Source organism: Pleurodeles waltl, chromosome 8 (genome assembly GCF_031143425.1).
Source record: "Pleurodeles waltl isolate 20211129_DDA chromosome 8, aPleWal1.hap1.20221129, whole genome shotgun sequence".
NCBI lineage: Eukaryota > Metazoa > Chordata > Amphibia > Caudata > Salamandridae > Pleurodeles > Pleurodeles waltl.
This window is the reverse complement of record NC_090447.1, coordinates 1123550047-1123562305: the sequence shown is the minus strand read 5'-3', so window position 1 is coordinate 1123562305 and position 12259 is coordinate 1123550047. Positions and strand designations below refer to the sequence as shown.

Here is a 12259-nt window from a genome sequence, read left to right as displayed (position 1 = left end):
GAGGCTGAAGGCAGGGTCCTGTGTTGTTGGCGTGAAAGGAAAAGATAGGTTTTGGTCCAATTTACCTTACAGGCCTGAGAGGTTAAGTGTTAGGGCAACTGCTGTAGGGATCATGCTTACATCTCCGAGGTGCAAGAGTAAGTCATCAGGCTTTAGCAAAATTTAGTGGAGCCCATCCCCCAAATGTATCCTCCATCCTTCCCCTGATGGTGCAGGGCAAGTGCAAGCAGTTCTAATGCAGGGAAAAGAGCAAAAGGGAGAGCAGGCAGCTCTGGTGGGTGCTTCCATTTATCTGAATTGGGTCTGATGAATGCCTGTTCTAACCCTGGCGAATGGTAGGGTATATAAAAGTTTCATCAATTTGACAAAACAGCTCCCCAGGCCATAGCGTGGCAATGTGTCAAATGGAAAGGCCCGTTCCAGTGAATCAAAGGCTTTTTCAAGATCTAGTACCAGGCATCCTGCCTGGGGCCACCATCGACGAGCATATTCCAGGACTCTGAAGCTTCTCCGTAAATTGAGGGATTTTCTGCATTCCAGGACGGTTGCACCAGTGTCAGCACCAAAGGGTGCCAGCCAGTAGGCTAGTATCTTGGCTAGTACGTTATAATCTGTATTGAGTAATGCCAATGGCCTGTATGAGTCCAATGTGATGGGGTCTGGTTTAGGAAGGGAAATAAGTAGTGCTTCCCAGAGAGTGTCAGGGAGACATGAGGCTGCTAAAACCTCATCATATAATTTTTGCAGATGGAGGGCTAAGAGCGGTGCATATGTTTTATAAAATTCAGATGGTGGGCCGTATGGTTCAGACATTTTACATGTTTTTAGGGCACGTATGGCCTCCTGGATCTCAAAGAGTGTAATAGGATCATCTAGTTCCGCACTCTGTTCTGGAGTGACAAGGTGCAGGTTCACAGTGGCAAAGAAGGGAGCAATGTCTTCCATGGTTATGGTAGACACCAACTGGTATAAGGCTGTGAAGTGGCATGCAGGCTCCTCATGTATTTCATACTGAGTATGGAGTAGGGCACATGTTTCAGCTCACAGTGCCAGTAGAGGGTGCCTCAGCTGATCTTGGCATATAAGCCACTCCAGTAACGACTCAGACCTATTGGCATTGTGTATGTTCTGGCAGAGTGAGCGGCATAGTTGAGGCAACACAGCCGTTTCAATAGCTCAGTGTATTCACATTGTGCCATTGAAAGAAGGGAATAACCTGCAGGGTTATACACTGCTCAGGCGTCTTGGTATAGTATTTAGTTTGAGTTGCTAGATGTCCCTATTGAGCTGTTGGCATATGTTCCACTGGATGCCCAAAAAGTGTCCCCTGATGGCCTATCTTAACTGCATTCCACTCAGTTATTCTGGATGTCGCTGTATTCGTGTTAATCTCAAAATGGTCTGTGATAGCAGCATCTACCAATAACCGGAATGAGGAGGGTCTTCTAATGTTGCAGACTGCAATGCACGGGGGGAAATCAGGAGGGATATCATCCTGACCGAGTCGTAGGTGTTGTGGGTTAGGATCGGAGTGGGTGCGGCCTTAGTAAGCAATATGTGTTGAAAGTGAGTAAGTCAGGAGTCCCAACAAGCCTATCATGTAGGTTGTGTGGAGCAGAGAAGAAGGAGTATATTTTCGCATTGGCGTTATGTAGGCACTAGATATCCATTAGCTGTAAATGCCGAAGCCAATCTGTTAGCTCCTGAGCATTAGATGTGGTAGGCATATAAGGCAGTGAGGGCAATGAACGGTCTAGGTCAAAACATAGCACACTGTGGAAGTCTCCTACTATCCAGGTCTTGTCTGCACAAATTACATTATTCTCAAAATTGATTATTAGGCTTTCAGTTTTTGTCTGCACGATTTTCTCAAGGATCTTAACTCTCTATTTTTCTGTCATTTCACCATTCATCCCTCTCAGCTTTTGTCCCTGCCCATCCGCATGTATTCTTTGACTGTACCCTGATGACCATCAAAACCCATGGTGGGATAACACCCCAAATAATACACCTCACGGAATACCTTTTCATGTTCTCTAAACAGCACCTGAAATATTGGTTTGAGGCCTGGGTGAAGTTTAAATTATGTAGTGGCCAGGAAGAACTTTGGTATGGTTTATCAAACTGAACTGGGTGTCAGACCATATTGTGCAGACACAAATGCAAGTAATCTATACGTTTACTCAGTACTAACAAAACCTCTATGACTCTCATTAGGGGAAGTGTACATAGGAAATTAATGGTTATCTTGAGAAAACTACTTTAGCTAGCAAAATAATGAAAGGGAAGCTCTTTCTGCACCCCTCACTGTGGAAGAAATTAAAAACGATATTGAGATCTGAAAAATGCGAAAGCACTAGGCGGTGATGGACTACCGTGGGAATTTTACAAAAACTATGTAGAGCAGTTTGCAACTCACAAATTGAGAATGTGCTGTGAAGCAATTCAGGAAGGTGAACTCCCCGTTGTTCTGCCGGATCCATCCAGATTTATACCAGGACAATCAACTGAAGATAATCTGAGAACCTTGTCCTCTGTTGTCCAGCAGACAAGACTGAATTTTAGGGCAACAATAGTATATTTATGGGCCATAAAGGCATACATTTCGGTTGAATGGCCAACATCACAACACAGTCTAAAATGGACTACTCACTACAATAGCAAACAGACCCTGTAAGATATAGGGATATACATTTCCATGGTGATACATAAGTGATCATTCGTATAAACTACGGGACAACTATGAGTAGGATAGCAACCAACATCGACAAGGGGATTCACATTTGTCTGATATTGGCTGACAGAATAGCATTGAGGAAGATAGTGATGTTACCGGAGTTATATTTATTAATGAATATACCAGTGCCACTGGAGTGTAGCTTATTTATGCAGCCTAGCACACAACTTACAAAACTTGACTAAGGCCGGGAAACAGCCATGTATTACTCTGAAAACAATGTGAAATCCTAATGAACAGCGTGGATCTGCTTTGCCCAACTTAGAAGCATACATTCCCGTAGCCCAGGCAAAAATTCCAACACAATGGTTTCACAACATGAGACACGCACCACACAGGAGGTTGGAAGTGTACCTGGCGGACCCATGCCCACTTGAAACTTTATTGAAACCTACTACTCAACCTCGAGGCAAAATCTACACCGAGTACTGTACTTTCTGAGTAGACGGCCAGACTTGTGCAGAGGTGTAAGCTGTTGATGCTGTACTCACGATATATACTCATTTGCAACCCTAGAGTGGCGATCATGTGAAGGACATATGGTTAATAACCTACAATCAAGACAACTTTACAGGTTAGGAGATCTGTGTAAAGATAAACAACTGATCCCAGAACCAACTATCTGAGCAAGGGAAGACCCTCTCCCCTTGAAGTCTTTCATTAACATAGATGAAGAAAATCAATCTGCCATGCATTTTCAACCTTTCTACAAGAGCCAGAAGAATGGAACCTTCTGATTCTGGTAGCGGTAGGATCAGCCTCTGGAAAGCTTGTCACGCTGATGTATAATATGGAGGTGAGGGACATGAAATCTGAAGATAACAGGGGCAGAGAGCGCTGGATGAAGGACATGGGGAATTACATTTTGACCGAGAAATGTGAATACTGCTGCCAGCAAATAAACATGTGTCTATGAATGATAGGCATAGATTGATTCACTATGAATAAATACACCGATTGCACCATACGCCGGTGAGCAGGGTAAAAAAAAGGTATGCAACATCACATATTCCAACAAAGCTCTTTATCACTTAACATTTCTACTGCACCCTTAGTGGTGTGATGCAGGTGTTAATGACACTGTTATTAGCTATTAACATTGTGGGGAATCACAGGCGCAAATACTATTTGTATGTTATTTCTGGAGCACCATGGCATGCATGGCCCATCATAAACGATAGGAACTGTTTGTACTAGTCCATACATACTAAGAAATAAGCTATAATTGTGTTCATTTTCTGATAGATTTGAAAGGGGTTGCAAAAACTGTTTGCACCTGATTTTACTCAAGGGCCTAGATAACTTCTAAAATGCCTTAACACTACATTCTTCACACTCCATGTCAATTCAGCACGACCAATACAATATTATGGTACGACAGACTATGGGAACAGGTACGCCATCACAAATGTAAGGGATATCCCATCTGCCTCATTACAGATACATTATAATATAATGCACTCGTAAATAAAGCTGTGACGCAGTCACCTGTCTACAGAAAAGTAAGGCTCAAATTACTGAAAAATTCACGCAGCACAGCACAGCAACTAAGACTAAGGCACTGTGTTGCGTGACTGGGAGAGAACAGCCTTATATCTATTGACATATGGCGCTGCTTCTCCATCTTCCTGTGCTGGCGCACTTTAGGCTGACATGCGACAATGCACAGAACCTTCCACTATAATGCAAGGGTTTGTGCATTCTGTAAGGAATAGTTATTGTCCTGAAAGGTCCAGTCTAAAAACTATCCTTTAACACTTTTCCTGCTTTGCATTTGTGCTGTACAATGCAGCAGGTATACAAAGTAGGAACAACGAGGAGAAATGAAAGTATTCCTCCTCGTTACACTGCCTCGGCGAGCCATAAAATGTTGGGACAAGTTCTTGTCCACAAATGATTGTTGATAGGTATTTGCATCAAACCCCCTGGGTGGTTGCATATGAATGCCCATGTACCACCAATGGAATGCCTCCTTGAGGCAAAGTAATAACGAAAGGCAATACATAGCAAACTTAGAGGCTAATTTCCAAGCCCCTTGCACCACCGTAGCATCATTATTTTTGGCGCTATGGAGGCGCAAACAGTCTTCCACACAGCGCTGCATTTACAGACTGGGTCAATGGGACCATTTCATCAGTTTGTAAAGCCTTGCGCCATTTATACCAGCGCCAGGTATAATGTAGGCAAGGAAGGAGTTTCCCCGCAAAAAGGCCCGCAGAACTGGCGCAATAAAATCACTGCATTATTCTGTGCTGTTACAGCGTCATTTGTTTAACCCCTATTTAGGGCAGGCATTAAAGTGACACTGTGGTGTTTTCAATGGGGCCCCCCTAGCATTGCTGGACTTGCATTTTGATGGTAATCCATCAATGCTACAGAATTTCTGATGCAGCTGGGAACACTGCGCGCCATGGAGAAGTGTAGTATAAATACAGGGCTCCCATGGCATTGTTACGAGGGTGCAGGGCAGTGCAATAAAACTGGTGCATTAACTCAGGATGCACCAGATCTTCTGAATGAGGCCCTTAGACCCAGATTTAGTAGAAAATGACAGAGCGCTGTGCTGCATAAAATTTGGCAGCGCCGCACTCCATCATTTTCAAAATGCAGGGATGTGCTGTATTTAATAGAATATGACACCCCCCCTGTGTTTCCTCCTGCATCGGTGCTAAATTTGCTGCTGAGCGCCAACACAGACACCCTTGCGCCATGGTGCAAGGATGGCTGCATTGAGAGGGAGATTGTTTTTATGCAGGAAGGGACACTTTCCTGCACAAAAACAATATTAAAAGGCGATTTGCTCTTTCGATGTGTGCTGCAGAATGTGGCACAGGGCATTGCGCCACCAGGGCGACACAAAAAGTGATGCTTCGGTGGTGACAGGGCCTTGTAAATCTGCCCCTTAGTGTTATTTGGAGAAACTATCCAGCACATACTCTAATTTCATTTGGATAGTAAATCCCAGCACAGCACTTTGCACAGGGATTGTGTTTCAGAATTGATGCAAAGAGAGCACAATTAAATTTAGGCTAAAATCAGTCCCTTTTTCAATGCGTTCATCTGCTTCTCTCTCACCTACCTTGGACTCAAAGCAGTACAAGCATCGCATTTCCAAAGTCGACAGAAAATCAGACAGTATTTCTTGTGTTTTGCAAATAAACTATAGAACAAAACGAGAAAGCAGCAATCTGTTATGATCAGTAATTGTTGTTGTGTTTTTCGGCAGATCACCAACATGAGCGCCACAGTACAAAAGCTCGAAAGTCTTGATAAAAACAACCTCCTTGCAATCCGCCGAGAAATTGTGGCTCTGAGGAAGCGACTGAAGGAGTGTGAAGAAAACAGAAATGAAGGGACAGCTCACGTGCATGTCCCAGCGGGTAAGTCTGTTTAATTGTTTAGCACAGCAGGAAAGGAGGGCGAGAGAAGGAAGGAGGAAGGAGAGAAATTACCTGAGGGGGCTCGCAGAGGAAGGAGGAAGGACAGAAATTACGTGAGGGGGCTGGCAGCGATGGAAAAAACGTCCGCCACGTCTTCCTCGTTACAGACGTTGCTTCGCCGAGCAGCATCCCCATGCCTTCATTTATTATTTATATAATACAACACATTTACCTATTTATGTAAACGTGCCAAAACATTATCAAATTGGAGGCACACTGATTTTCAATGAAAGGCCCACAGACACTCTAATATCATAAACGTGGGGGCTTAAGACAGGCATCTGTTATTGAGGGAATGAAAAGGAATTAACTTGTCAATGCTTTATAATTATTACCTGCATCTAAATAAACAAGGTTTCATATGATTGGATGTTGCAGGCAGTAGAACAGAAAAATATAAAAGAGCAGGGACTTCCATATAAAAAATGCAACACTCAGCCGAAAGTTCTCTTTCATACACCCTTACAATGACATCACTAATATTAGCCTCTCAACAACCACCAATTTTCTGGTGAGGGGTTAGACAAAGGTGGAAGATTGGAAACCACAGAAAGTAAAGCAGGGGTTTAGAGCCATGTTATTCTTAGGACGATGCTGTGCCCGGGCCAATAAAGCATAGCAATTCCAAATGCAAACCATACCCACACCTAAATGAGATACATGTAAAAGAAGTGCCTATCCAAAATCCAGTCTCGAGAAAATTAGTGGGCCTTGTTCATTAATGGAAAAGCATAAAAGTGATGGGTGGAATACTTGCAAAAGTCTCATTCAGTAGCACAATTTTAGTAGCAATTGCTTGTGTCCTATTTCAATCCCTCATTTCTCTTACAGAGACCAGCCATAAGCAAATCAGCCTTGGTCTCATGGCAATAGCAGCAGTCCAGCTGAAACTGCCAGTTCTGTTCTGCTCTGAACAAGCAATGCCAGATCAGTTTCCCCAATATATTGAAGCCAGTGCTTAACCCATACACTTCACACATCCCATATACACAAGTGAGACTGCTTGTCAAATAATCATACACCAATGTTAAAAAAACAATATTCACAGGGATATAGCAGGATTTCTAAGCACCAGGAACTGAGATTAACACTCTACAATGCTTTGCACATTCACTATTATTAGCCTGGTTTGTGGAAATGAAATATGGACTTAGGGTTCCTCACAGGCAGTAGTGCACATTATGCTTACTGTTGGGCATAAGAATTGAATAGTCACAGTGTAGATTCTTTTCATAGCATGGCCCAGCTCAGATTGAGATGGGTTTTTGATTAAGAGGCAGTTTAAGTGGAGTTACATGCAACACATTGTTATTGATTCTCAGACTATTTGTTGCAACCTATGTATGTTTACACAACTTCTTATTGCAGCACCTTTGTCATATGAGGTCAACATAATGAGTGCATCATTATATTGGGTGTCAGGTTTGCACATGGCAAATACCTATTTTATGAAGAATGGTTTAGTGTTTCTTCTAGTTCAGCTGTAGTGTTTGTGAGTGGTGGTCTGATAAGGTGAGAATAATGCCTCAGAAATACACACACATGTGTTTCTGGGGTGAATGTTTGATTTGTTCTGCATTCCGTCCATCAACTGTTCTTTTTGCAATGTTCTTTTTGCATCAGAAATACACACTAGCACAAAAATACATATACACATAGCACATCATATTTTCAAAAAGTTATAAAAGCCTAAAGAAGCACAACACACAAAGGCTTTCTTCTGTGTATATGTGTCAAATGCAGCTGGCAGGTTATGGGGAAGAGACCATAGCTGTGATTCGATCAGTGACTGATCTCTCAATCTATATAAACAGAAAAGCAAAAAACAGCAAAGAGATTTCACTATGGGCACACACACAGCTAAAAGTGATCGGTGAAACACTTCAATCAATCAATCAATCAACAAATTTATTAAGCGCGCTACTCACCTGGTACGGTCTCAAGGCGCTGTGGGGGGGGGGTGGTGGAGGTGCAGAGTTACTATTCAAAAATACATGTTTTGAGGTTTTTTCTGAAGGTCAGGAGGTCCTAGGTCTTGCGTAGGCTGGTGGGGAGGGAGTTCCAGGTCTTGGAGGCAAGGTAGGAGAAGGATCTGCCTTCAGAGGTGGTACGACGGATGCTAGGGACTGTGGCGAGGGAGAGGTCAGCCAAACGGAGGAGACGAGTAGGTGCATGGAAGTTCACTCTTTCGTTGAGGTAGACTGGTCCAGTGTTGTGGAGAGATTTGTGGGCGTGGATGAGGATTTTGAAGGAGATCCTTTTGCTGATGGGTAGCCAGTGAAGGAGTCTGAGGTGGGCGGAGATGTGTTTGTGGCGTGGGAGGTTAAGGATGAGGCGTGTGGCTGCATTCTGGATCCGCTGGAGTTTCTGTTGGAGCTTGACTGTGAAGCCAGCGTACAGGGCGTTTCTGTAGTCTAGTCTGCTGCTGATGAGTGCATGGGTGATGGTTTTCCTTGTTTCTATGGGGATCCATTTGAAGGTCTTATGCAGCATGCAGAGGGTGTTGAAACATGAGGAAGTTATAGAGTTGATTTGCTGGGTCATGGAGAGAGAGGAGTCTAAGATGATGCTGAGATTGCGTGCGTGGGTGGAGGGTGTTGGGGGTGGTCCTAGGGGGGTGGGCCACCAGGAGTCGTACCATACTGTCCTGTGGGTCCGAAGATGATGATTTCAGTTTTGTTGGAGTTGATTTTGAGGTGGCTTGCTGTCATCCATTTGGCAGTGGCGAGGATTCCGGCGTGGAGGTTTGTCTTGGCGGTGGTGGGGTTCCTGGTGAGTGAGATGACGAGCTGGGTGTCGTCTGCGTAGAATATGATGGTGATTCCGTGTGGGCGGAGGATGTTGGCTAGTGGGGCCATGTACATTTGGAAGAGGGTGGGGCTGAGGGAGGATCCCTGGGGTCCTCGCAGATGATCTTGGTTGCTGGGGACTGGAACAGGGGGAGGCAAACTTTCTAGGTTCTTTCGGTGAGGAAGGAGGTGAGCCAGTCCAGGGCCTTGTGTCGGATTCCTGCGTTGAAGAGGCGTGTTCGGAGGATTTGGTGGCAGACAGTGTTGAAGGCTGTGAAAAGGTCCAGGAGGATGAGTGCGACGGTCTTGCCCTTGTCAACTCTGGTTCTGATGTCGACAGTGCAGGCGATGAGGGCGGTCTCAGTGCTGTGGTTCTTGCAAAATCCAGACTGGGAGGTGTTGAGTGCGTGTTTTCCTCAAGGAAGTGAGACAGGCGGGCGTGCACTAGCTTCTCAGCAACCTTGGCGGGGAAAGGGAGTAGAGAAATGGGGCGGTAGTTTGTGATGTCATCCGGGTCTGCTTTGAGTTTTTTGAGGAGTGCAGTTACTTTTGCATGCTTTCCAAGAGTCCGGGAAGGTGGCGGTGTCGAAGGAGCTGTTGATAATGGAGCGGAGATGGGGAGCGATGATTGGGCTGGCCCTGTTGAAGACGTGATGGGGGCAGGGGTCCGTGGGGGAGCCCGAGTGGATGGAGTTCATGGTTGTTTCAGTTTCTTAGTCGTTAGTAGGGGCCCATGTGTGCAGTTGGTTGGAGTGTGGGGGGTGTTGTGTTGTAGGTCGTGTCGGTGGGGGTGATAGTGGATGCAGGTCGTGTGAAGCTGTTGTGTATGTCTAGGTGTTGCAGGGTTTGGGTTCAGTGAGATCTTTGATGATTGTAAAAAGTTCCTTGCTGTTATGTGAGTTACTATCTATGCGTTCTTTGTAGTAGGCTCTTTTGGTGGCTCTAATTAGTTGGTGGAGTTTGCGTATGGTGGTTTTGAGTGTAGAGAAGTTGGATATGGAGGGTTCTTGTTGTCAAGCTTTCTTGGTCTTGCGGCATTCACGCTTGGAGGCTTGAAGTTCAGTGGTGAACCAAGGTGCGGTCTTGATGTTGCGGGTGGTGTTGTTACTTTTCAGAGGGGTGAGAGAGTCTGCGCAGATTGTGATCCATTGTGTGAGGTTGTGGACGGCAACGTTGGGGTCGTTGGCGAAGGGGGGGTTTGTGAGAGTTTGGTGAGCAGGTGTTCTGTGGGGATCTTGTCCCACTTACGGTATGATGTGGTGTGCTGTTGGTAGTGGGTGGGGGGTTTCATGAAGGAGAAGTGGATGCAGTGGTGGTCGGTCCAGTGGAGTTCGGTGGTGTGTGTGAATATTATGTGGTTACTGGCGGTGAAGATTGCATCTAGCGTGTGTCCTGCTGAGTGTGTGGGTGAGGCGACCAGTTGTTTGAGTCCTAGGTTTGTGAGGTTGTCTAGCAGGGTGGTGGAGTTATGGTCGTGGGGGTTTTCTAGGTGGAAGTTGATGTCACCAGGGAGGATGTAGTCTGTGGAGGTGAGGGCTGATGGTGTCAGTGATGGCGTAGCAGAAGGGGGTGAGGTCTTGGTGGTCTATAAATGAGGGTTCCTCTAAGGGTGGTGTTGGCGTTTACGTGAATTAGGAAGTGTAGGTGCTTTGCGCTATCTAGGCTGTCGTGGGTGTTGGTGGTGATCTTGATGGTGCTTTTATGTATGATGGCGATACCTCCTCCTGGATTGTTCAGACTGTCCCTACGAGAGATTTTGTAGCCTTCTTGGATGGCTATTGCTATGTCGGGTTCGGCTGATGGGTTCATCCAGGTTGCCGCAAGGAAGGCGATGTCAGGGGAGTGTGTTGTGATCAGGTCCCAGAGCTCGATGGCGTGCTTGTGTACGGAGCAAGTGTTTAGGAGTATGCAGTTAAGGTGGCTGCGGGGCTGTTGTTGTTGTGGAGTGAGTTGGTGTTGTCGTGGTGTGTGTTGGTGTTGTTGTGGGGTGCATTGGTGTTGTTGTAGAGCATGTTAGTGTAGTTGTGGAGTGTGTGTTGGTGTGGGGTGTGTTAGTGTTGTTGCGGGCATGTTATGGTAAGTGTGTGGTGTGTTAGAGTCGGTGTGGAACGTGTTGGTGTGGTTGGTGTTTGTGGGGGTGCAAGAGAAATGGCATGCATGACATGTGAAGGGTCAGTGTGTGTGCTTGGGGTTGGCTTGGGCGCAGGAAAGGTGTTGACCTGGGTTGAGGGCGTGGAGTGTAGAGGAGGGGTAGTATTGCCTACGGGGGTCGGGGCGGCGAGAGCCAGGGGGACTGGCGCTGGGCGCGGTCCAGGCGCAGACAGGTGCAGATGGGCTTGCCTCTGGCGCGCCGGCACGTCCGCGCAGCGGCCGCCATTAAGAGGGGAAGGTGGGAGGGTGGAGCAGCTGGGAGGTGGGAGGGAAGGGCCAATGGGTGTGCGAGGGGGGCGGGGCCGCAGGGGACGCAGAGGCAGGAAGAGTGTGACCGGCGAGAGCTGGTAGAAACGGGCAGAGACACTTACACAGAGAACGAAATACAGGTGGGGGCACAGGGGCAGAGAAAACAATGCAAACAATGCAAAAACAAGCACAACTGGTCAGACTAAGAAATAAGCTTTAAGATTAAAATGAAAAACATAAAAGCGAGCACTTGAAAAAACACAAAGGAGTACTTATGCAACAACAGGAAATGCCTACCACTGGGCACCAGGGATGAGGCGCAGGCAGGTGCCTGCGGGTGGTGGAGGGCCTCGAACTACAGTCCAGGTGGCTGTCAGCGGGATCAGGGGCACGAGGACAAGCTGGTGGAGCCAAGTGGACTCCTAGCCAAAACCAAATCAGGGAGTCACCTTGACTTAATCTCAGTCAGTGTTAATCATACTGAGTTGCATTCCAGGCCATCATTTTATAGTTTGTCTGAATCATTAGGCACAGGGTCAAACAAAACTCAAATTAGCCTTGAATTCACACCAAAAGACAAAGTCCACACTGAACTATTAAGCCACAATTCCTTTTAAACTAACACAAGCAAAGCTGCAACAATTTTGTATTCATTGAGTATCAAAAACATCAATTCATTGAGCATCAACTTGAGTCCTAAGGCATATATTGAAATAAAATATATGTAGTAAATCTGCCTTTTTTGCATGATCTCACCAGATTTTCACCTTTCATTGGCCTTCTGTGGTTGCTGGATTTATGACTCTGTGCCGTTTAATACTTCTAAACAATAGCTAACAGTCTGCGCTTTCCTTCCAGTCGTTTGCAAATGGTAACTAAAGTATGTTTAAGGC

The 12259-nt window shown here is 45.8% G+C and overlaps 1 protein-coding gene across 1 annotated transcript in view; it reads left to right on the top strand.

Moving 5' to 3' along the window:
• The window catches only part of OLFM4 (olfactomedin 4), a 91164-nt gene that overhangs the window by 54815 nt on the left and 24090 nt on the right, over positions 1-12259 (top strand). Inside the window, exon 5 of the mRNA XM_069205317.1 lies at positions 5964-6117. Within this exon, the coding sequence (XP_069061418.1) occupies positions 5964-6117 (154 nt within the window). The remainder of the gene's footprint in view (positions 1-5963; positions 6118-12259) is intronic.